Below are 25,754 nucleotides of genomic sequence, written 5' to 3' on the forward strand. Positions count from 1 at the left end.
CAGCGGAATGTAAATGTTGGGACTTGACATTGTCTTATCCGCTTAAAACTACTGATGTCAAACTTTGGAGTTTTCAGTTCCTTTTTTCAGCCAGGAGGAGATTAGCTGGTGCTGCAAACATCTCTCTTCCTGGCGTTTCAGGCATTGGCTGAGGGTCTCAAACACCGTTGGAAAGAAGTTGGCCATTTGTCAGGGTTGTTTACTGGCTGCTGGTGAAAGGTGCGGAGGCAGATGCTCCGAAGTGAAGGAACATGAGAGACAGATGAGCTGCTGGGCTTTCTGTTGGAATCGGAGCTAGAATTGACGTGGCCACCAAGTCAGGTGCTAACCACAGTTGATCATACACTGCTTCTGTGAGTGCCTCAGCCCGTCATTTTCTGCCGTCGCCTCTGTGTCCCTTCTGTCTGGGCCTGCCTCAGGCATTTCCTCTGTTAGGTGATTTCAGAGGGTCTCAGCTCGAACATTCTATTATTCTATGCTTAGACCTGAAAGCAGTCTGGCTATATGAAAATCCAGGTGGGCTTTATTTCCCGGCAGATTCATTCATCCCGTATAATGATTTAGACTATATAAGATAGAAATACCGCCCAGCCGGTGTGGCTCAGTGGTTGACCATTGTCCCATGCACCAAGAGGTCACTGGTTCAGTTCCCAGTGAGGCACATGCCCAGGTTACAGGATCAATCCCCTCTAGGGGCATGCAGAAGGCAGCTGAATGATGTTTCTCTCTCTCTCTCTCTCTCTCTCTCTCTCTCTCTCTCTCTCTCTAGAAATCAATAAAAACATTTTTTAAAAAGAAATATTGCGGAGAGAGGTCAATGGGGGGAAAAGGAGACATATGTAATACTTTAAACAATAAAGAATTGAATTTAAAAGAAATATTGCTAGGTGAGGCCAGTTGTAAATGGGGTGTCATAAAATAACAATAAATGAGAATTTTTAAAATGATGTAGAGGCTCTGTAGCAACTTTACAAAACACTAAAGTGGAACAGTGATCAGGAATTTATCTTTTCAGCGTTGTTACTACATGGATACTCGGGCAGTAGGTTCACACAACTACTGGCATATTAATGTGAAGGGTTGCTTTTGCCCTTTACCACAGTCAACAAGACTGGTAAGCTGTGCCTAGTTAAAGAAGTGAGATGTTTCTCAGTGAAGAATGGTAATTACTCCACCCCAAACAGATCGAAGTTCTTCGGGGAATAAGCATGGACTCCTGACCTCAGAAACTGCGAGGAGACTCGGGCTGCCCACCACCATGACGTTGACGGGCAGGGCCTGGCCCCACCTTTCATGTCCTTCCCAGCGTGTAGGCAACATGGCCACAAGAGGTCAATTTGGCTAGTGTGGTCACGTTTTAAAAAGAGAACCGTAATTATGACCTCTAATTGTGTACAGTTATGCCTGCTGAGTTAAAGATAATGGCGCCTCCTGCCTGGAAGTATAAGTTAATTGCCTACAAGGGTCAGGAGGGTGGTGACCCCTCTCGGCTCCCCGCATACACTCCCCCAACCCAAACCAGATAGGCCCCATAAGACAAACTAAACTGGCCCTGCGTGCTTTGTCATGTTGTGTAAGCCTCAGGTTTAACCCTTGTTTAACCCTTACTCCGTGGAAAGCCAAACGTAACTCGTGTTCAAGAGGGAAATGCTGCTTCAGTGAGCCCAGGTCTAGCGAGTGGCCCCAGGTGGCCTTCCCTGCACCAGTATCACTTGGAGTTCTAGGACATGAGCCCTGTTTTTATGGATAAAGAGCATACTCTGCATCTGGTACAGTTAGTCTGGTATGTTTTGCTACCATTTTTTCTAATTAGTAAAACTTTTTATTATAGAACATTTCAGTACACTGCAAAGAATCTTCTATATATATAAAAGGGTAATATGCAGAGTGTCCCCTTGGGAGTTCGACTGGGAGACGGGGAGTTCAATCGCTCACTATGATGTGCACTGACCACCAGGGGGCAGCACAGAATATGACGGGTGACCAGTGGTGGTGGCGGCGGGGTGCTGAGGGAGCAAGGGAAGGAGGAGGTGGGGAGGCGGGGAGGTGGGGGGAACCACACAGTGGCAACGAGGGAAGAGGAGGCAGGGAACCTGATCGGCCCTGATCTCCAGCCAGGCCTAGGGACCCTACCTGTGCACAAATTTTGTGCACCGGGTCTTTAGTAGAATAATAAATTCCTATTACCTTTCCTCCAAACTTCATCCAATGCTGGCCAGTCTGTTTCATCCGTAGCCCTCTCACTTCCCACCACATTTCACCCTCCAGTAATGAGGATTTTGGAACAAATCCCCAGATTTCATAGAATTTCTTCTGTAGCTCAAAAATATAGAGACTTTTTTTTTAAGTGCAGCCAATAACACATCTTAAGAAACATAATTTCTTAGTAATTTGTCAGTGTTTACTTTTCCCCAATTGCTTTTTGTGTTGTTGTTTTTTTTAACGATTTGTTTTTTGAACCAGGACGCAAGCTTTTTACATTGAAATTGATATATCCCTTAATCTGTAGGTTTCCTTCCATAATTACTTAGCCACCTCTGTCTTTTTTTCTTGCTGCTGCTGTTGAGGTTGAGTTGTTTGTTCTGCAATTTTTCCCACAGTCTGAATTCTGGTTCATCTTGTGCTATCATTTAACATGTTCCTCTGTCCCCCTGGATTTTCTGTAAACTGGTGGTTAGATCAACAGCAGGGTTTTTCGCCCTTGGCACTTAATGTTTTGGGCCAGAAAATTCTTTGCTGTGGGGCTGTTCTGTGCATTGCAGGACACTTAGCAGTATCCCTGGGCTCTACACATCAGATGGCGTAGTGTATGCACTTATGCACACGTACACACACGTGCACACACACCACCCAGTCACCATCAAAAATGTCTCCAGATGTTGCCAGGTGTCCCCAGGGGACCACAATTGCTCCCTGGTTGAGAACCACTACTGTGGAGGCTTGACAGGATTCGAACTGGTTTGGGAGGTATGGTTACCAAGTGGAGTGTTGTACCACTACCATCAGGTATCTGGTTGTTCCTTTTTCTGATACCAGACCTATTGATAATCACTGTTCAGATAAATTCATTCATTAGGGGCTCGAGTAAAGAGAAACATCTCATCAGTCACTTGGCTATATCCTGTAGAAAAGGCAGAGCAAACACTTGCCTTTTTCTTTTGTCCGTTTTCAAAGAATGAGTTCCGTAGCACTTCCCAGAGTTGATCAATGAGTTTCAATATTTTAAAAAATATCACTAGAACTGTTGGGTTCAAGCACATGTGAGATGTTTCAACTTAATGTAATCCTAGGAGCTCCACACGTCCCATCTTTGGCCAGCAGGAGTGAGTCCTTTTGACATGAAGCTGGTAGGCTTTGGTAGGCTCCTCTTCCTCTGGTATGAAAAGGTGCTCTGGGCTCAGTGTGTATATTTCCTCTGCAGACCAAGTGTCAGTCATTTCTCTAAGAAACCGTCTTTTCTTTTCGTGGGAGGTGGTAGAAACTACAGTTACTTGCCACCAGTAATTTTAACCACATGGTTCTTCTCTTTGTTATGGATCTCAGACTGTCAGCTAAATAAGTTCTTAGCACGTTGGTATTCGTATTTTAGAGGAGTTTATAAACTGCTCACAGGTATGTCCTGTGTGTGACGTCCTAAGCCCCTCTGGGAACTGATAAGATCAGTGTTTCTTTGCCTTCGAAGTCAGTGTTACAGGCTAGACCACAGTCCATGGAAATGTCAAGCCTGGCCTGACCTAACCCCAAGGAAGCCCTTGTGGGTGAGTCATGTGATAGGTTCCAGAAGTAGCAGAGCCTAGAAACAGATCAGAGTTACCTAGGAATGGATGGGACATCCTTAAAAGTCCATTTCTGAGGTCTTCTGAGGACCAGAAGACCCTCGATGAAAGCAAGCTCTTGATCAGATCTTGGCAACCAAGTAGGGCCACTGTCTTTGTTATTTGCCCACCCTCAGTGGCAATTCAACAAACCAAAAGAGGTTCTTTCTGGTTCCTCTTCATTCACTCAGGTACCTGAAGTTGTGACTCACTCTGTCAGGTGTGCCCACCTGTGGCTCTTAGTGCTGCTGCTGCTTCTGAGCATCCTTCCCAACCAGGAATGCAGTGGCAAAGGATTCCTTCCTTTTCCCAGCATACAAATAAGGCAGGCTCGTTAGACACGAACTACTGTTCCAGCAGATGAATGCTCACTGGCTTCCACGGGGCCTGTGGAGAGCGTCCCTACGGCCAGGGGAGGTCATCTCTTTGGGAAGACCCTATGCATGCACCAGAAACGATTAGACGGTAACTCCAGGCAGATTGCAGATAATGGTAGGAAGGGCTCGGGGGGTCTGGGAAGTGAGAGACCATCATGGATGGAGGTTTTCCCAGGGGAAGCTTCCTGGTGGGGTTGCATTGGGCAACTCCATGTACCACTCACCTCCGTGAGCCCTCCCCTGGGGTTACAGCACCAGATGACAGAGTCTAAACATGATTTGGAGGTAACAGGTAGGGGTGCCTAGAGGACCAATGCTCAGAAGGGGGGAGCCGCCACGATCAGGGTTCATTCGTATTTTCGCCATCAATTCCATCAGTCTACATGGCAGAGTACAACAGAATGCAGGAAAAGTAACTTTCAGGGAATGCTGTGTTGGTTGTGGGTTCAATTTTAGGTGAGGCCGGCTCTGTGAAGAAAAATTGAAATTAAAAAAAAAAAAGCAAGAACCTCTTTTCTTACCTCAGAGAAACGGTGAGAAATAAATACCAAGTTGCAGAACGGGGCGGGGGGTGATGTGCGAGGCCTCTCGGCATCTTCTCTCCATCATAATTCAAGCCAGAGCCCAGATCTGTAGAGTCCATGTTTAGTTCTTATCTCTCTCTTGCACCCCACCCTCACATTCTCTGGAGCCATAATCATTTGGGGGAGCAGCAGGCTGGTAACAGTAGGGTCACCCTCTGCCTGCCCTGTGTATGGTCAGAGCTTACGGAAACTGGCATTTGGGGTTTCTTCAAATTACGCACTGGGAAACACTGGATCCGCTTTAAAAAAAAGGTATTTAGCCGAAACCGGTTTGGCTCAGTGGATAGAGCGTCAGCCTGCGGACTGAAGGGTCCCAGGTTCGATTCCGGTCAAGGGCATGTACCTGGGTTGCGGGCACATCCCCAGTAGGAGATGTGCAGGAGGCAGCTGATCGATGTTTCTCTCTCATCGATGTTTCTAACTCTCTGTCTCTCTCCCTTCCTCTCTGTAAAAAATCAATAAAATATATTTTTTAAAAAAAGGTATTTATTTTGATTTCCCCCTCCCCTCCCTGTACCCTAAAGTACAGTGGCCACACTGACGTCTGGCAGGGCCGGAGTCTGCAGGCCCCCAGGCAGGGCTCACGTTTAGTGGAAAACAGGCTGAAACCCTTCCTGGAAGAATCGTGAAAGGGTGAGAGGAAACCACAGAGGCCAGCATGGTGGCGGTGGCCTGGTGGGTTTTCCTTCTCTGTCTTCCAATGTCCTTTGTTTGGTTTTGCTTGTGTAATAACTCGCTGTCATTTTTTTTCCTACTGAACGCTGAACTCTGTCTTTCATGGTAAGAGAGCGAACCCTTGCTGTCAGAGTACCCGGGCCCCCAGTGTGCCGGGCTGGCCTGCAAAGCCGGCTCCAGATTGCTGTGCCCTCACTGAGGTCTAGCAGGGACAGACCTGCCTGCCACACCATCACCTTTTGTCGACTTCACCTTTAGAGTCTGCCTGGGTCTGTTGATCATCTTACCTGGTTATTGTCATCCCTTGTGGTTTTTTCCAAAACCAGGTATGCCAGGCACAAACTGGAAACTTCTGTTGGGCTCAGCACTTAGAGTTCTGGCACGAACTCATAGCGTCTGCACCAGCAAGTCACCTTCTTTGAAAGCAGGTTTCCCTGCACAGGGGCTGCTCTGTTCCACAGTGCATTTATTATTTTATGTGCTGGGTGTTTTACCCGTGTGCTACATGGCTGCAGAGTAGAGAGCTCGGTTTTTTATTTTTAAATCAAGCACATGTAAAAAAAGAGGGAACCTTCAAAGTAGACTCCTTACAACCAAAAGATTTGTTGTTAGGGATGCTGCCATTCCCACCAGCTGTCTGGAAATGTCTTCAGAACCAATTTCCTGTTTGTCCACCAGGAGATCAGCTCGTTGCATTATGATCAGACCGAGCTTTAAACCCAAACCAGTCCTTCCCACCTCCCTACGTGGGCTCTTGCATGCAGGGGTCTCCTGCCCTCAGAGATGCCGAAGGCGGGGATCTCCTTCATAATCGGGGTGGTGCGGGCACCTTCTCATTTCCCTCCCTGTAGCAGTGTTCCACTTAACTCCTGTTGGGTGGAAAACTTAATCCTATTATTTCCATGATATCTTTATTTATAGTCTTAATCTTTAATCTCTGTTTCCACATATTTCCATATTTGTGTCTAAAATGAATTACTCATGAGCAGTTAACGATATTTTTTATGCTCAACGATGGGTGGAGGGTGCCAGCGTCTCTGTATGAAACTGAGTGTGCGCTCTCCAGTGAGTGTGCACTGTGCTAGCCGCCTCCTTGTATCGCGAAGGGCTGCAGCCCCAGCGTGGTGCGGGGCGTCCCAGAGGCAGGATGCAGACCAACACGAGGGGAAGTGCCTGTGTCTGATCAAGGAAAACGAGTGCTTTGTGGGCGCATTGTTTTTATTTTTCAATGGAGTATGTCATGGTATATGTTGTTGCAGGGAACTGTGCAAAGGTTAACAATGTATCAAGCGACAGGTTTGCGTTTATCTTTTTTTTTTTTCCTAATGTATTTCTGTGGGGGAAGGATTAGCCCAGAAAACATGAAAAGCTACACATTAAAACGAAAGGCCCAGCCAGACCTCAATGGCCAGCAGTCCTGTTGCAGGAGTCGCTGCCCTGGTTTCCTATGAAGAACTGGTCCCAGGCGCCCAAGAGCAGTGTGGGGCCTGTGGACTGAAGTGGGAATTGGATAGCTCTCCAGGTCTCTGGGGGGAAATGTGTTCTGCCTGCTTCGGTTCCTCTTTGTATCTCAGCTCAGGTGTCTCTCTGGGGAAGAGGTGGGCTTTCCAAGGGCCTGCGTGCCGACAGAAGCACGATCGTGTCACCGGACGGTGTGGTATCTCTGTGTGCCGTGGCTGTGCCTGTGTGAGAGCAGACGGGGGTTGTTCTGTGTTTCGTCAGGCCTTTGCTTTCTTGGAGCTAAAGCCATCAGATGTCCCTTCGCTGGCGACTACCAGTCGGCTTCCCTGAGTGGGCGGGGACCTGCGACCAGCCCCAGGAAAACCGGAGATCACGCGGGCCTTCGGTGATTCTGCCTTGCCCTGCACCTACCTGTCCTGCCCCCACAGCCCAGCCCTGGCGCTGTCAGTGTGCCTGCCTGCCCCATGGTATAAACTGAACATGGGGATCCCACAGTAGCCCTTCCCAATCACACTCACCCTCTGTGCATTGCCCCTGGGGGGGTCTGCTTTGTCGTCCCAGCTTACACACACACACACACACACACACACACACACACACACACACACACACACAGCTGTGAGCTGGTGCTGGTCCTCCTGCCCTCCGTCCTCCCCTAGAGGAGGGGAGGTGCTCCTGCACACCTGGGCCCACAGGCTGGCCGCCTCAGTTGCCGCAGACACAGGCACAGGGGAGGGAGAGCCGATCTGGGCCTTGGTAGACAGGCAGGCAGCGCCCCAGAGAACGCACTTCACTTTCATTCAGAAGTCGGTGGTGGCAAAGGGGATTCATTGGCATGTACCTGACCTCGAATCCCAGAGGAGCAGGCACCAGGGCTCAAGGTCTCGTTCCTCTGATGTCCCTTCCCCTCCACACCTTGTCTGGTGGCAGTCCCTACCTACTGGATTCTCCCGGCCCAGCCTCTCTGGGTGCGGAGATGCTGTAACGGGTCCCCTGGTGGTCTGTCCACAGATGGAATTACTTTAATTTGTCCTCACTCCACCCACACCCTCTGACTTGAGATAGGTTCTTAAAATACCCTCTGACATGTCTTGAAGTAACCAAAGGAAAATGCCGGCGCCACTCCAGTTAGAGAGCATGATACCCACGCTGCGGCATCTCACCGCTGTGGCATTCACCCCGGGAGATCGAGGTTCGGGCTCCTGGTTGCAGTGGTCGCCCCTTCCGGGTGTTTGAGGAGCAGCTCTTTGGTAAGGAAGTTGATTTCAGTGCAGGAAACTCCTTTTCAGGGAAGAGATCATTTCAACGGAATCATCGTCCTGGGACAGGACCATAGAGAGGCTGGCGCGGACAGCGGGGCAGCACGAGGGACTCGGTGTGGCGGACGCCAGCTGAATTAGGCAGAGCTCGTTGGAGATGCAGAAAGCACAGAGTGGGCCTAGTTCTAAGGCGTCCGTCTGATGACACTTGGCTGTCAGATCTGGGAAGTCGGTGGTTCTGTGGTCCCTTTGGAAATTCTCGTGAGTCCGTAGGTAATGCCTCCGTTCCTGAGTATTTGGTTCTTCGTCACCTGAGTGCGCGGAGGGAAGACCCTTGGGAGCCGGCAGGCAGCCGATTGGTTCCTGGGAGCGCTGGTGTCAAGGCTCTGAGCGATGTTGACGCTCCCTCCCTGACACACCTGCCAGTGTCACTCCGGGATGGAATCTTCGCTTCTGGAAAAGAGGCTTTGCACGTCTACCCAGCTGAAGACAGGGCTAATTGAAGATGCCGAGCAAATGGAAATATTCAATTGTCAGCCCCCACAGGGATTGCATTGCCTGGTGGGGCCGGGCCACCCTGAGGACAGCTGGAGCGGGGGAGTCTGCAGGGGTGGCCAGCTGCCCTGGCCTCTTTGCTAGAGGAGGGAGCGGCTTCCCGGGTGGGGACTAGGCCAGAGGAGCTGGTCTCCCAGTGGAGGGGAGAAGTGATCGTTGGGGAAGGTGCTAACAGTGTGGACAGGGAAAGGATAGACTGAAGATACTGGTAGGTGTCCTGGAGGTCCCCCAACACGTCCCACCAGCTATGGGCCCAGCCGTCTGGTGCTCTGGCCCAGTGGCCTTGAGCTCCTCTATCCGACGTCTCTGGCTTCTGGACTTGGCACATCCTTCCTTCGAGACAGCGGTGTGGCCAGGCCCTCCAGCCCTCAGGGCTCCCCTGGGCATCCCCATTCCTGTTCCTGCCCCAGGAGAACACCTCGCACCCAGGGCCAGCTTCCTGCTCCCAGCTGGGTGGGTGGTGGCCTTGGTTGATGCATCATCAATGGTTGAAGAAGCCAGGAGCAAGCAGAGTCTAGAAGCCTCCAGCGTTTATTCCCTCCGCTCCTTCCTCCCAGTGTCGGAATCCCCTTTACAGAATCTCCCAAGTGCCCCAAAGAGACAAAAATGGAGAATGCAGTAAGTAAATTTACAGCTGAATGAGGTGCAAAGGGGGAAACATTCTGAGGAATGTACAGTTTCTCAGGCACCTGCAAGAAGTTAAAAAGAATTATTTTTTAGCCACTACAGGCAGCAGCTGCAAGCACAGCTTAACGAGCCAGACAGAGCCAACTCAGAATGCCTTCCCTTCCTAAGCAATGGCTGCAAACCATTTACCTGATCTGGGTCTCCTGTCACCTTAGCCCTAGTCTCCAAGTTCTAGGATTTGAGACCCTTTTGCATTCTCAGTGTCAGTCTACACGGCTCCTTCCCGATGGCGCCCAGGCGGTTGGACAGGTCATTGTCATTAGGAAAATGGCGAGAGCCAGGTAACAGAGGTGTGGGCAGGTGAGCGTGCCTTGGCTGAGAGGAGGGGGATGGGCCCTAATGTAGCTTGGGAAGGGACTCGAGGGGTTGGGTTCCTTGGGAGCACAGATTTGAAAAAGTAGGTGATGAAATACAGACCCCTTTGCCGAAGCAAATGAGACAGAATGAAGGAACTCTGAAGATAGCGAAGTTAAAGCGTTCCTTGTTGCCCGAAGGAGACAGAAGTTGGGAGCATCTGCTTGGAGAGTGTCCGTGGGCTTTCTTTCTTTTATAATCCTCACCCGAGGCTGTGCTTTTTATTGATGAGAGAGAAACATGATCAGGTGCCCCCCCACACACACCTCAACTGGGGATCCAACCCGCAAGCTAGCTATGTGCCCTGACCAGGAATTGAACCCTCAGCCTTTTGGTGTAGGGGACAGTGCTCCAACCAGCTGAGCCACTGGCCAGGGTCAGCTTTCTTTTATTTCTCCAGCAGGGAAGCAGCAGGGACTGGTGGACTCATAGAGTCGGAGTCCTTGGGGGGACCCCCAGCTCAGCCACCCTAACATCACTTGGAGATATGGGGTGACTGAGACATAGAGCAAAGGCAACCCCTTAGCGTCTGACTCCCAGCCCAGGGTGCACTCCGAGCTGTGTATTTATCTTCCAGAACCTTTTCCTCAGCCCCATTCTGCATGAAAGGGGAAATGGGGTTGGGGGTAATAAATGGGCAGTTTACACGAGCGAGAGAGCTGCTCCATGGTGGAGCTGACTGGGATGAATGCCTTCTGATTTGCAGAGCTGATGGTGACCCTGCTCCTCAGACCAGCACACATCCCTCTTTTAGGGTTCGCCAGTCACTGTTTGAAAGTCTCTGAAGGCGAATGGACGGGAGCCAAATAAGTCCTAAAATGCATGTATAGATCACACACCACGCCCCCGTTTCCCCCCCTCCTCCCCCTGTTGATTTAGATGCTCTTTGGTTGCAACAAACAACTTGCTTAATAGTTCATTGTAACTCGCCTCATTTCTCCAGAGCAGCAGGAGTTTGGAGTTTTTCTTGAAAGTCAGTTTTGGGGAGGAGAAGGGCAGCTCTTCTCTAACTCCAACTCCCGTCATAAAGATGATTTTGGAAGTCACAACTTGGAGTCAATCTTTGGGTGAGGCTTTTATTCCCTAAAATCCCATCAATCTCGAAGATTGTGCACTGGGCTCAGCGGTATCACTGTCCCCCGTCTGGCTGAGAGAGCCCCTCAGATGTTCATAGCGATGGTGAATGCCATCTTAACTACCTTGGGCCAGAAGGGAAGTGGCGAGTGACCTGGGAAGATCTGACAGCGCTTGCCTGCCCCACTGCCTTCCACATCACAGGCAGCCGGTCTAGGGGTCTTGTTTCAAAGCCGCAAACATAATGTGTCCTCTCTTTTAACCTGCACCTAGAGAGTTTGCCAAAAGGAAAAGAAAAATGTCAACAACAAAATGTACCTATTTGTTCATTTCTGTGTATTCTTCTTGGGATCATTTGGTTCGAAGAACTGCTTTTCCTGACCACAGCACATGTATATGTAAGCTCAGTAAAGAGTTTTTACCTTCAGATCTGTTCATATTTTGGGAAATTCTTTGTTGTGGGGGGCTAGCCTGAAGACTCTAGAACAGTGATGGCGAACCTTTTGAGCTCGGCAGGTCAGCATTTTGAAAACCCCATTTTGACCTTTGCAACCATAGTAAAACAAAGATTTATATTTTTGATATTTATTTTATATATTTAAATGCCATTTGACAAAGAAAAATCAACCAAAAAAAAAATGAGTTCGCGTGTCACCTCTGACACGCGTGTCATAGGTTCGCCATCACTGCTCTAGAAAGTGGGGCAGCACCTATGGGCTCTACCCATTAGATGCCGTGCCTGCTGGGTGGAGCGCTCTGACATGGACCCCGCTGATGCCCGGAATGACAGGGCAGTCTTTCCAGGGATACAAGGATATTCTTCCAACCTTACTAAGAGGGTTAGCTGCCCCCCAAGGGGTTGGAGTAGATGCCCCACTTGGTGGGTACTCGTTGGTGTCGCTAGTTCTGGCAGCCACAAGCCAGGAACCGTGCGGAATGAGATGAAAAACCAACCTGGCCCCTCCCAAGGCTGCATTCGCCCACTGCCATTTTATTTTGCTTCATTTGGAGTGAGGGATGTTGACCCACAACCATTTTAAAAACAATGAACTCAGACCCCAAATGAAAATCATGTGTTACATCGGAGCAGACCCAGATCCTGAGCCCGAGAATCCTCAAGCCTGGCCTAGCATTTTCCCATCAAACCCACGGAGCAAAGGTGTCCTCCTGTGCCCAGAAGACACCTTCTCCACATTTTGGAGACATGAAGAGCAATGGCATTTTAAATCCACAAAGCTAAGCCATTGGTTTTAGGAACTCCCTTGCCCATTTCTCTCACTGGAGCATAATATAATTGTGTCTGTACCTTCAAGAAAAAAGGATTTGAAAACATCTGTAAGACACGTGACAGTCTGTCGGTCTCGCACTGCGGGGAAGAGGCAATGCGGTAAGACAACTGCGTTAAAGATGAATTTTCATTAAAGATGAAAATTGAAATGGGCCACTGGGAACTGGCCCAGGGGAGAAGTGACACTTGTTACTGAGGCAGGAGGAAGGAGGGATGGTTTGAATGGGGGATTTGAGGCTGGCTGTGCTTTGAGGGTGGCCATGACTTTGTGAAGCGTCCGCGAGGGAATGAGTGCTGGTGGTGTACTGAACCACCCAGCGGTGATGGCGGAGGCTCCTGTATTAGGACGCTGAATTAGGGCCTGTTGGGAGATACCTTCTCCACTCCACAGATACAGAGATTTGTGCTTCTTTATTCCCCTGCACCCCTCTGCCTCACCCCCATCCCCCAGAGATGCAACAGGAAGGATACTCCTGCCAAGTGGATCTTTATTCCTTAAAAGAGTTCCTGGCCAAAATCTTTCTCTTCTGCTGATAAACTGGATTGACCCATCTGGGGGGAACGACTCTTTAAACCCAGGGGAAATACTAGACAGTCGTCCCCCTCCCCCAGATCTAGTTCCGGACCTCTTATCCTTCAGCAGCTGTAGTGCCTCCAAAGCAGAAGTATTCTCTACCCCCAGCAGCTCCCCGATCTCTAACAGGTGTCCTCAGTCTAAAGCAGCGGTTCTCAACCTGTGGGTCGCGACCCCTTTGGCGGTCGAACGACCCTTTCACAGGGGTCGCCTGAGACCATCCTGCCTATCAGATATTTACATGACGATTCATAACAGTGGCAACATTACAGTTATGAAGTAGCCACGAAAATAATTTTATGGTTGGGTCACAACATGAGGAACTGTATTTAAAGGGCCAGAAGGTTGAGAACCACTGGTCTAAAGCATCCTGCCAAGGGAATATGCCTTTGTCGGAACATCCCTGTTGTCTAAGGTGCAAACCACCTCTCGTCTGTCCTGGCCGCAGAGGATTGAGAGGCTTTCAGGGAGACTCAGAGTGTGCGCATAGAAAATAGCATGTGACCCAAGGCAGCCAGTGGGCGTGACCTCAGAAAGGGCACGGAGGGAGAGCGCGGGGCCTGTTGGGTCCTTGGAGGTAGGGGAGGTGGGTAGGGGCTTGAGATCCGAGAGGAGAAGCAGGTTACAGGTTACAAGCGCCGTTTCCACCTTCCCGTAGTCTGCCGTCTTAAAGAAAGAGAATGGTCGTTATGTTTCCATGCACAAAAAGTCACCACGGGAGAACTTCACATCATGTATGCTAATATGAAAAGGTGCAAGATAGTCGTTCATGAAAAATAGGAGGAAAAAGTTCTTTTTAGAAAAGTATTTTCCCTATGAACTCACTTTTAAGGAATGGACACAAGCATGCATGTGAATATGTGAGTTGGTATTTCAATGGATATATGTAAACGCCTATATTTATATAGACAGTTTCTGGACATACATAAAGAGAATGAATCTGGGAGTGGGTCTGTGAGGAAGGCATTTATTTTTCAGTTAATTCCACCCCGTGTGTGTGTTTTACAGTGAGCACACAGTACTTTCAGGACTCTTTTTAAAAAGGGAAAAAACTTAAGGCATTTTAATAATAGATAAGACTAAGCCTTGTAGCCTGTCTTTGGAGAGGAGAGACGGGAGGTTGTTGGCCCGAAGCACGCACACAGGATGTGAGGGTGTGACCAGCATAAACGCGTCAGGTGGTCTGAGACTTTTTTCCCTGTAGAAACAGGCCTGACTAGCTTCTCTTGGGTTGCCTGGTGTCTCCCACCATACCTGCAGCCAGAAGGGATCCTCTGGTGTTGGTCTGCACAGTCTGACAGTTCTGTGCTTCGCCAGTTTTCACTGGGTAAAGGCAGGAATCTGGTGGGTTACTTCCTGTTTCATTTGCCTATAAATCTGGGTGTTGAACCCAGATGACATTATGTTTGACATCCTAACAGAGAATAAAAGATACTGTAACTGGGGAGTAAGCCAAGATTTCTTAGTTGGGACACATAAAAAATTGACAAATTGGACTTCATAGTAATTTAAAACTTCTGCTTATTAAAAGGCACTAATAAGAAACTGAGTACACAAGACATGGACTGAGAAAAACTACCTCACAAAGGACTTCTATCTGGAAGGTTCAAAGAGGCCTTCTAATAGTGAGATGTTGAACAGTTCAGTTTAAAGAATGGGCACAAACTTGAGCAGGCCTTTCTCAAAAGAAGATACACAAATGACCACTAAATACATGAGAGGGTGCTCAAAACCCCTTTTTGTCATTAGGGAGATATGAGTTAAAACCACAATGAAATACCACTACACATCTACGAGAAGGGCTAAAATTAAAAATATTGGCAATTTCATCTGATGACAAAAATATGGAGCAATTGGAACTCTCACACATGGTGCCTCTTAGGAAAAAGAGTCAGTCAGTCCCTAGAACAGTGATTTTCAACCTTTTTCATCCCAGGGCTCACATAAACTAATTACTAAAATTCTGCATCACACTCAAAAAATATATTTTTTGCCAATTAGACAAAATTAGGTATAACTTTGATTGATTTACTTTTAAAAAGATGATAGTTGCCGAAACCGGTTTGGCTCAGTAGATAGAGCGTTGGCCTGCGGACTGAAAGGTCCCAGGTTCGATTCCGGTCAAGGGCATGTACCTTGGTTGTGGGCACATCCCCAGTAGGAGATGTGCAGAAGGCGGCTGATCGATGTTTCTCTCTCATCGATGTTTCTAACTCTATATCTCTCTCCCTTCCTCTCTGTAAAAAATCAATAAAATATATTAAAAAAAAAAAAAAGATGATAGTTACCTACTCTTTTTGCTCCTAAGTGACTTTTTTAAAAATCAGGTGCCTATCCTATAAAATAAAAGCCTAATATGCAGATCGACCAAACGGGGGCCCGAGAGCGGGCGGCACCACCCGATCTCCAACCAGGCGTAGGGACCCCCTACCCATGCCTTAATTTCATGCACCGGGCCTCTAGTACTTGTATATAAGGACTTCTGGTTCCAAGAATTAAACCATCAGATGCAACTTTATTATCCAATGTGCCCGATAAGATGCTACTCTATTATGTGACCTATATATGTATGGTTCAAGACAGGGCATTCACACCGGACAGCTTTTGTTGTGTTGGCTGTTGTCATGTTTTTTATTTGACAATCTAAGGGAAAAGAGGTCAGTGCCCTTTTCTAAATAGTCCGGTATTTCATGTTTTAAAAATTCTGCGGCCCTCAGGTTGAAAATCACTGCCCTAGAAAGTTAAACATTGACTTACCAGCAATTACGCAAGGGAAATGAAAACATGTGTTCATAAACGATTGGTACAAAAGTTCATAGCAGCTTTTTTTTTTTTTAAATCCCAAACTGGAAGCAATACAAATGTCCACCTGCAGGTGGACAGATAAACAAATTGGAGCATAGCCACACAATGGAATACCACTCAGTAATAGCAGTAATAAGGAATGAACCCCCGATACCACATCATGGATGAATAACAACGCCAATCTAGCAGTTGTCCAGGGCAAGGGTAGGGATGACTGCAGAGGGGCTCAGGGAACTTTGGGGTGATGGAAATCTGTCTCTTCGTTGTGCTCTGTGTCTTCATTATGGTCGTGCTAACACTGGAGTGAAATTGGTCAGAACTCAATAAGCTATACACCAAGGCTGGCATCACTGCTGCCACACACACACTTGTGTAAATACATAAGCATGTTTTCTCAGACCACGTGCAGTTCTCATGTTTGCCAATCCGTGTTGGGGGGCTGGGCATCCTGTGCCTTGCCTGCCATTCCATTCTGTGCATAGCATTTCATATTAAAGCTTATGTCCCCCCTGGAATTGACCCGCTCAGGATGGAGAAGTGGGGCTGTGGAAATTGATTATGAATGAGCTCCTGAGATGACTGGGTGATGGGCCTACCCCCACATGCCTGCAGACCAGCAGGAGTGCTGAGGTAGCATCGGGGGTTTTATCTGTGGCGGCCAAGGGGGTGGCAAATCTGGATGGAAGGAAGGATTGGGGGACTTGTCCTAAAGCGTCGTTTTTGCTTAGCGTCCTTTGTGTTCATTTGGCTTGGGTGGGGTCGTGGGTGGATGTTACGTGGGTCTACAATACTCCTCAAGTGTCCCTTAGGTTCTGCGAAATTCATGGGTGTGTTCATCATACTGTTTTTGTTTAAGGCCTCTTTCTCTTCCTTCTTTCTCATTTATTTCATTATGCCTTTTACACCTCCCTCCTGAGGTCCACTGTGATGGTGGGAGAATATAAATCCTGACTCCTTACCTGTGCTTTCTCTTGTTCTGCCCCCTCTGAACCTCCTGGTGGTTCAGGAGAACTCCGGGTAAGAGTCCCCTGGGAGACGGGGACACGGGGCCAGGCCAGCCATGGGTTGCGGCGGCACTTGCATTCTCAAAGATGGCAAAGAGCCTACCTTGCTGAAAACAAACAGGTGTGTTTTCTCAGCCCTGAGATAAGGAAGGGCCCTTTCCAAAAAGAGGGGTTAGGAAGGGGAAGCGTCAGCCCCCACGGCACCTCCTGGGAGCTGCTTGCTCCCCTGAGGTTTGCGAGGTGCCAGCAATACCCAGAAACTGCAAATTCTGCATCTTGGCAACAGGCCCTGTGGGAAATCGAGAGGGCGGGGCAGCGGGAACCCTGGGAGCCGTGAGTGGAACTGTTAAGTTTTTCAGTTCATCCTTCAACTGACATATATTTCAATATCAGTGGGAGCCATGACTGTTTTAAGAATTTCACCCCAGGAATTGCTAAACAAGTTAATTTACCTGTTTCTCATGCAATGTACCTATTAAAATAAACTTTTACTCCATTATGGAGTTTAAGTAACGGGTCTCCTGCAGGCAAAATAGAAAAGGGCTTGCAGAGTAAAAGCTCCTGTAGTTTTTTTCCTTTTGAGACATTGTCTTCTGGAACCAGCGTCATCTATATTATTAATCACTTGTGGGGCTTTCTGCTGCTTCCCATTGCTCCCTTGGAATTAAACTGCCCCTATAAAATATGAAAAATGTACTTTTTAAACAGTAAAAAAGTCATTTTCTAGCATAATACCCCAAATAAAGTGCCGTGGAGCCATTAGTAGTAAATTGAATTTTTTGGTGTGTAATTTGTACAGAAACTGACAGGTGCGATCCCCACTCTCCCCCCACCGTTCGTCATTGGGTTTCGCAGAATCAGAGGTAGCGATCTGCAAGGACAGGCATTCTGATGTCATCTTCAGTTGCACACTTCATTTACTTGGGCAGGTCACAGGCGGCGGCGGCGGCGGCTTCTGTCACTCGGTGCCACCGCACTTATTAGCGAATCTCGCCCTGGGGCAGCTGGGACGCTGGGCTAGGGCAGATGTTCTTTTCAGCCTATTCAGTGACCATTCTTGGGGGTTGTTTACTGTTGCCATGGTGACTTTCATTTCCATAGCAGCCGCGCTGCTGTTTCTCAGAGGAAAATGAATTTAGTTATAAAAGGATAATATTTTTCTCTGTCTCTGTATAACCTGCCATCTGTCGACCGGTGGATCAGTAAGGATTCAGAAACCTATTAAGAATTACAGCAATGAAGTGATGAGGAATTTTTTTTTTTTTGGTCCCATATTAAAAGCAATCATAGATGTGGGAGCAAACATTGTGCTCTCAACATCATAACTTTGATTTTTTTTATATATGTTTTAAGCATGTGTGTTTTTAATGCCTTCACCACTGCTGTACACACACACACATACACACACAATCTCATAAAATGCAACTTAGGTTCTGCTGACAAATGGAAATGACCAGCCGTCTTGTGTGTACCGCACTAGATGCAGGTGTACGTAATGCTTTCTCTTCCCGGTGCTGTGAGCTTCCCCAGTTCATTCGAGATGCCTGTGGCCGAACTTCCTATTGTCGCCCCAGTCTCCTGCGCCTGCACCCAGGGAACAAGCTGTCGGGGTGCATGGATCAGCCCCGTTACCAGGAACTTACAGTGCAAATCATGAAACTAGCAAAATGAGAAGAGAGACCATGCTCTGTTTTAAAAACATAAGAACCTGCCCCTTACATCTCTTTCTAGAATACCTTTCTCCCTCTCAAATCCAAGTGGGAAGAAAGTCACCTTGGGGATCTAGCTCATCAAGTTTCGGGGCTTTTTTTTTTTTCTCTGTTGCATTCATAAACTAACGTGCAGGGGGAAGAACCACGCACACGCACCAGCCCCGTTGTAAATAATGTTATTTATTGGTTGACTTTTCCAGATCCTGACATTGATGCTGCCAGTGCCATGATGCTTTTGAATACTCCCCCTGAGATACAAGCAGGTTGTGAGTAGCTATTTCTATAGCCTTCAGCACATAGTTTGTGAACTTAACCTTCTCATTTACATACCAGGCCATAGGGAGAACTAATGCTCAAGTAGAACCTCCTTGCAGAATCACTTTAAGACGACCTTCGTGCGCGATGACACACATGTGCATACGAACACGTGGCCGTGCATATGTGTGAATGGAGGCTTAGGTGTGTCTCCACGATGGCAAAGTTCTCGTCTAATTTCAGAGCTTCGGGCTTGGGGGAAGGGAAGCAGGCCCTGTAATGAGTCCCAGCGGAGAGGCCTTCTCTGCGCCTGCAGGGATCGCTCCTGCGAGTTTGTGGTTTCTGCTGGAGACGCTACGTGGGGCCAGCTTAGCAGCCCTGCCACTGAGCGGTGGCCATTTTTAGAAACTCCTTCCCTTTGGGATCTCATTAATAGCAGGCTGCCATCGTATAGATGGAGAGAGGAGAGGGTCGTCTGGCTGAGGTGGGTGTCATGCAGGAGCTTGGACGAACCTTGAAATGGACCCCATGGCGCCCCAGGGTCATCCGCACCAGCCTTCCTGGCTGCCAAGGGCAGGAGGGCAGGAGGGCAGGGCTGATTAGCCCAGCAGAGCTCCTGTCCTCACCTTCTGTTGGCCGTTGAGCAATATTAGGCTTGAGACAACTCTCCTCCTTCTTTGAGCTTCTTTTCTACCCACCCCCTTGTGTTTTTTTCCCCCTACGTCTGGAGCTAGACTGCCATGGTTTTAGAAAGATCTTCTTACCAAGGGATGGAAAAGGGCCTTGCATGGAGATGTCTGCCCCCTCTTCCTTCTGGCTTGAGATGAGTTCCTCTGCCCACGTTCCACCCCCAGCCAGAAACCTGCTGAGCGGACAGCCAGCTCGTCCGCCAGGGTCTGCTCAGCTCGTCGGCAGGACGTTGCTGCGCTGCAGCCTCCTGTTGAGATGCGCAGGCGTGGAGATGACAGCGTGATAGACTTGGCCAGGACACCAGGAGCTGGTGCCCACCCGGCTCGTTCTTGTGGCTGGGCCCTCACCTCCGTTGGGGCTCTGGCTCTCAAAGGATTGCGTGGCCTCCTGGGCAAAGGGACTCCCCCACTTTGGGAGTCAGTGATGCTTCCCACAGAAAAGCCTCCAGCCTCGGACTCCAGCAGGCTGCCTCTGTTACTAGCGCGCCGATGTGAGGTTCCCGGCCATCCTCCCCAGCCCTGCGCTGTTCACAGCCGGCCACCAGCCTGAGGAAGTTTGATTCCATCCTTTCTCACTTGTTCCTGTTTTTTAAAAAGATCCAAAATACATAGCCCAGCTTTCTCAGGAGGGACTTGTCCCTCCATCCGGGGCTGCCCTTCCCGGCTGCTAAAGGCACAGAATTATCAGTCTCTCTTGGCTCAGCTCGGATCGTTAGTGATGGAAACGCCAGGCTGCCCACTCCTCCGAGCAGCAGACACGCTGCCCAGGGAACGTGTACCTGGCAGTTGACCTGTAGTGTGGTTTTTCAACAACGTGAGAAGTTACAGGAGAATATTAACACAAAACACCGCCATCCTCAGATGACATTGCAGAAAGAGCACAGACCACGTTGTAACCAAGTTACAGTCTGGAATGGTTTCTAAAATCAAGTCACATAACTCATCATGGGGGACACATACTGACTTCCTCGGAGCTGTGAGATTCCGGCATCTTCCTTTGCATCCGGCCACCGGTCATTGGTTTTAAGTAAATACGTTTGACGAACTTGAGGAATGAAGTTAAGAGGGAAAAGGCGCGGATTGGCCATTGGCGGGTCTTCCCTCAGGTACCATCGCCGGGTTCCTGACCACAGGAAGAGCAGGAAAACGGTTCCTTTTTTTATTAGTTGACAAGTGAATGGCTTTTAATGTTTTCATGACTAAGTGAACTTGTCCCCTCTCTTTCACTACAACACTCAAACTGTAAATAGTTTTGTTTTTTTTTTCAAGGTATCCATAGCCTCGTTTACCTTGAAATGCTGAATTTGAGTTTTCAAAGCTCGGCATCCATGTGTTGAGGCTGTCAGCTCATTTTCAGAAGGTTTTCCTGCCCGTTAGCACTGTGAGACGCCCAGCACACCGTCATGAAGGCCTCACACCACGCGGCGGCTCCATGTCCCGGAAGGAGGAGCCACGATGCCCACAGGAGCCGAAGAAAGAGCAGCAGAGGAATAATATAAAGGCAGAGGGTGGGGCCACCAGCTGTGTGCTCACCTTCCCCTCTGGCCCCAAGCCCTGTAGCGTCCCCTGGAGGTCAGGGTAGAGCAGTGTGAGTGGGCTGTGAAGCTCCAGAGATTGGAGCCTTGAGTGTCAGCTCCGTGCACTGGGGAGCCAGGCTGGCCGCTCCTGCGCCTCCTGTACCCACAGTCACAGGTGTCCGTGTCTCCACATCTGCTCAGGTAGCTCTTCTCCACCTCACTCTTCCTTTGCCTCCCTTTATGTTCATGTTACATCGCATAATGTTTCTTACCTGGGACGTGAGACGGTACCCTGCCTCCCAGAGGGAGAAGCGTTAGAGACACAACATGATGACGCCTCCATCCCCTGCCCAGCCAGCTGTGCCCAAGGCCTAGAAAAAGCGAGAAGGGATTCCTAGGCAGAACGGGCCAGCCTGCTGGAGTGCGGGCAGCCCGCCTCATGGTGTGTGTGCGTGTCGCCGTGTGGATGTGTGTGTGTTTTGCCATGTGAATGTATGTGTGCATCATCCAGCCTTGGGTCCTGCCACTGCCCACGTGAGGGAGTGCACGCCTGCCTGTAGTCTCCCCGGGCTCAGCTGGGCCCGGCTCTGTTTATGGAGCCTCCTCATGTGCCACTATTTATAGCCTCTTGTTTTCACCTCCTAGCTGTCCGATGCTCCTGTGCGAACGGGGCCACCAACCTGGTCTGTCCGCCGCTGTCACCTCCAGCCGTACGAGGCTGGCCTGGGCGGCCTGAAAGGCTTTCCCTTTCTCATTGCCCTCCGTAGCCTCTGCCCTCGGGTCACCAGACAGCAGCCACTTAGAGCGTTTCCTCTCATCCTGCCCTTGCTCGGCATCTGCAAAGCCAGCTCGGGGCTGGCAGACTGGCCACGGTCCAGCATCTGAGCCGAGTAGGTCAGAGAAAGAAAATGACTCAAGAAGCTGGTGAGAGCCCCAGTCAGCAAGACCCTTGATCTTTGGGGATTCCCTCGCTGCCCCCGGGGAGCTCCGCGCACCGGGCATCATGTGTGCTGGACTCCCTGTGGGTCCCTCGGCCTCTCAGTGCAGCGGGTGCTTCACTTACAAAGAGACAGCCATGCCTCTCGTTAAAACCTCAGGCTCCAACATTGCGTAGTGGGCCATTCCCACCAGCAGCACCAGCAGGGACATTGTCTCTTTCAAACGTTGCCAGTTTGCAGCCTGGGGAACATTCTGTAAGGATGCCACCCATGCTGGGTAGGACACTCAATAGGACCCGCCTTCCCCAAACATCAGGGCAGAACATTGCTGCAGCATAATCTCCTCCACTCTGAGTTATGCTTCTAGTCAAACCCATCCAACCCCACCCCCACCCCCACCCCCACCCCAAAATGGCCCTGTGGACTAATTCCAGCTTCTAGAGCAGCCGTGGGCAAACTATGGCCCGCGGGCCAGATCCGGCCCGTTTGAAATGAATAAAACTATTGAAAAAAATGACCGTACCCTTTTATGTAATGATGTTTACTTTGACTTTATATTAGTTCACACAAACACTCCATCCATGCTTTTGTTCCGGCCCCCCGGTCCAGTTTAAGAACCCATTGCCCACCCCTGTTCTAGAGTCTGCTAAGCCCCAGCGTGGCTGTCCCCTTGACAAGCCCTGTGAGTCATCTGGAACCCCACTCGGGGAACTGTTTGAAGCCAGGAGTCAGATCACCATTACTCATCTTCAAAGACTTATCTAATCCCTGGTGGGAATGTTCCCAGAGAGGAAGTCCAGAGAATAAACACAACAGCGAAGCTGGTGCATCCCGCTCCCTGCCTGGAACCGGGAACATACCAGACCCACCGGGCATCGGGGAAGAGAGACAACCAGGAAGTCGGCTCCCCTTGCAGGCGCCTCCCAGCATCCTTCCTTCCAAGTGAGCAGGTGGTGGCACCAACTTCAGGAAAAGGGAGGACTGTTGATCACCTGGCTGCTCGGCTTGTGGCCGCAGGCAGCGTTTGCCAGGGCTGCCCTCCAAGGGCAGCAGCAGGAGCTCAGGTTAATTTTAGAAGCTGTGAAAACCAAGGAAGGGAAGCATCAGGGGGATGAGGAAGTGGGGGGGGGGCAGCTTGGGGGGAATTTGTCTTGTGCCACAGACTTTTTTTTATCAAGATGATCGCATGCCGATGCTGCTGCTTGATGTCCTCTCTTTGGGTGTGACTGTTGCTTTCTTGCTGGTTAGAAATAAGAAAGTTTAGGGTCAGTCTGTTACTGTAAGAGAAAGGGGTGCATCAGCCCAGGTGCTGATGTCCTTGGCACCTGGTTCCAGCAGGTTGAGAGTCTCAGGTGTGTGTGTCTTCTCACCTGCAAACGCCACACGATGTAGCGAAAGGGATGGTGCTGGAGCCTGTCTTTTCCTGCAAGAACCACAGACCCGAGCTAGCCATTCCCGTTGATTTTAAATGTCCAGTTTCTTGTTTCATCTTCTCTAGCTGCAGCCTCGGTGTCGCCCAGCTCACTGGGCGGGGTGCACTGGCTGTAACGTGCTTTATGTGTTTTGATAGAGTTTGAGGGAAACACAGAGTAAAAGGAGCAGCCAGCCAGACGGGCTCCTCCAGAAAGGGCCGAGGATTGGGCCTCATGCTCCTTTAGGATCCCAGAATCAAAACAGACCTCAGGACGCCTTTCTCACACCTTGACCTTAACCTGCTTGTGATCCGTCTTCCGAAGCCGTGTTCCTGACACCTGGGATGGGGACAGAAAGGAGAAGAGATGGGGAACAGTTCCGAGTCACAGCTGGTCGCTGGCAGTCAGAGAGCAAATGGGAACACATGCGCCATCCCGCCGCCAGGAGCCTGCCAGGGATGAGGACTGAGCGATGCCGGGTTGGCAGAGGCAGCGATCCATTGCAGCTCATTTGAGAACGAGCTCAGGATTCTGAGGAGCCTGGAGTCTTGGGAGGTTCAGGAAGTAGCTGAGGGGAAGCCTTTTGATGCTGGGAGGTAGCTGTGTCCTAAGATTCTCTTTGAAGTGAATGAGGTTCATTAAACAGGAGGGTGTTTTAATGGGTGAATGCAGAGGTAGGGGTGACTACAAACAGCATGAGCAGCCAAACAGATGTCCCCTGTCTTGACCTGGTCAGACCCTGTGCCTTACAGATCATGGATAAGAGGATGCGACAGAGGTGAGGTGGGATGGCGGGACGGTGCGCTTATAGGATGGGCCAGCCTCCCAGCTAAGCCATTTATGTAACTTGTCTTATTTAATCCTCAAAACAGTCCCGTGAGGCTTGTTTGTGCGAGTTTACAGGTGAGGAAACTGAGGCTCAGAAAGGTTGAGGCACTTGCCCAAGGCCACAGAGCTCATGGTGGGGCAAGACTTCAGTTGGCGGCCCTGCTGCCCCGAGTGTCCGCCTGTCGATGCGGGATCCTTCATCCATGAAGGCAGCAATGAGATGAGGAACGGAGGACCCGCTTCCTCAGCTTCCCTCCCTGTTGGCCATGCCTAAAGGTCTGGGCACTCAGGCAGGGGATTCTGGGCACGGGCACCGTTCTCGGCGCTGCTTTTCTCTCCTTCGACTGGCAGGTGATTCAGTGGTTACGCCCGAGTCCTGGAGAGCACGCGCTCCATGAATCCCATCTGGTCTCTCTTGGTTCCAAGCTCCCCAGGCCTTGTCCCACGGTGACAGGATATGGACAGGGGAACAGAAGCCACATAAGAGCAGTTGTTGCTCTTTCATTTTAGGGTTTGTTTTTTGTTGTTGTTGTGGATGGGTATTTTTATCCCCCTCCGAAGATCCGTTTTTGTTGATTTGAGAGGGAGGGACATCCATGTGAGAGAGAAACATTGATTAATTGCCTTCCATACATGCCCCAGCCAAAGATGGGACCCGCAACCCAGGTAGGTGCACTGACCAGGAATTGAACCCACAGCCTTTTGGTGTACGGGGCGATGCTCCAACCAACTGAGCCATCGTCCAGGGCTCGTTTTGTTCTTAACGGGCTTTCGGCTCACGGGTCACTTCAGGGTTGCTCTGTGGGTGTTGATTGTGTTGGTGATGACGATACTGACATCTAATGTGTGATTTTCTAAGTAACGGTGCCTTCATTAACTCAGTCAAATCTCCAAATACTCTGTGAGATAAATACCAAATTTTGGCCCCATCTTAAGTAGCTTTTTCAGGGACACAGGCAACAGATGGAGTGCATACCCAGGTCGTCCGACACCAGAATCTGCCTCGTGGCCATGGTGTATAAGACCACCTCCTCCTCCTCAGGACGCTGTAATGGTTTTCACAGGACCTGGGGGATACAATCCAAACGCATCACATTCCTGCTAGAACTGGCTGCTTTAGCAAAATGACGTTTTAATTCCTGCGCACAGTGTGCTTTTTATCACTTCCAAGCCTTGTATGTGTTGTTTCTCTGCCTACAGGAAGTCTTCCCAGATACCCCTTACTTTGGGCTAGGTGTCTCCTTCTTTCATGTCTTAGTGTATTTTCATTGCCTCTAATTCTCTTTCCGTCCCACTTAAACTGTGGTGCTGCTCTGTCCCCTTCACCTAATACATACTCAGGTACTTGTAAAAGATGGAATGTATTCATTGCTATGATCTGTATATGGGACTGGGATAATTTTTACTGTCAAGAATGCTAACTGTGCAGGCTTTAAATATTTATCGGGGGATCTGTTCTATCAGACTCCTGCTCTTGATGAGGTTAGGGACGGAGGTATTAGGCAGTGTTATCAGAATTAGACTGCGTCGGTGGATATCCGAACCATACAGCAAAATAATTACGAAATCCTTTCCCTCTGTCTGCAAATCCCAGAGTTGTGCTGGTTTTGCATGTCTTTCCTTGAGAACTCTCAGTATTTCCCCCTATATTTTCTTCTCGAAGTTGTAGGATGTAGTTCTTACATTTAGGTTTATGGTCCGTTTCTAATTAACTTTCATGTATGGGTAAGAGTTTAAGATCAAGGTTAACTTTTTCCCCAAAAGGCTCTTCAATTGTTCTAATTCTCCTTTCCCCCATGGTGTTGTCTTGATGCTTTCGTCCAAAACTAGTTGACCAGCCTGGCTCAGAGGTTAAGTGTCAACCTATGAACCAGGAGGTCATGGTTCGATT

General features: G+C 49.4%; 1 protein-coding gene across 6 annotated transcripts in view; it reads left to right on the top strand.

Annotated features, from left to right (window-relative positions):
* FOXN3 (forkhead box N3) overlaps nt 1-25,754 on the top strand; it is a 361,722-nt gene that overhangs the window by 318,963 nt on the left and 17,005 nt on the right. For 4 of the 6 annotated variants that reach the window (XM_059688361.1, XM_059688370.1, XM_059688395.1 and 1 more), the window contains one exon: nt 18,425-18,490. The exons of 1 other annotated variant lie outside the window; for it this stretch is intronic. In XM_059688361.1, the coding sequence (XP_059544344.1) occupies nt 18,425-18,490 (66 nt within the window). The remainder of the gene's footprint in view (nt 1-18,424; nt 18,491-25,754) is intronic. One more of the 6 variants, XM_059688379.1, reaches the window with a different exon arrangement.

Source organism: Myotis daubentonii, chromosome 1, assembly GCF_963259705.1.
Source record: "Myotis daubentonii chromosome 1, mMyoDau2.1, whole genome shotgun sequence".
Classification (NCBI taxonomy): domain Eukaryota; kingdom Metazoa; phylum Chordata; class Mammalia; order Chiroptera; family Vespertilionidae; genus Myotis; species Myotis daubentonii.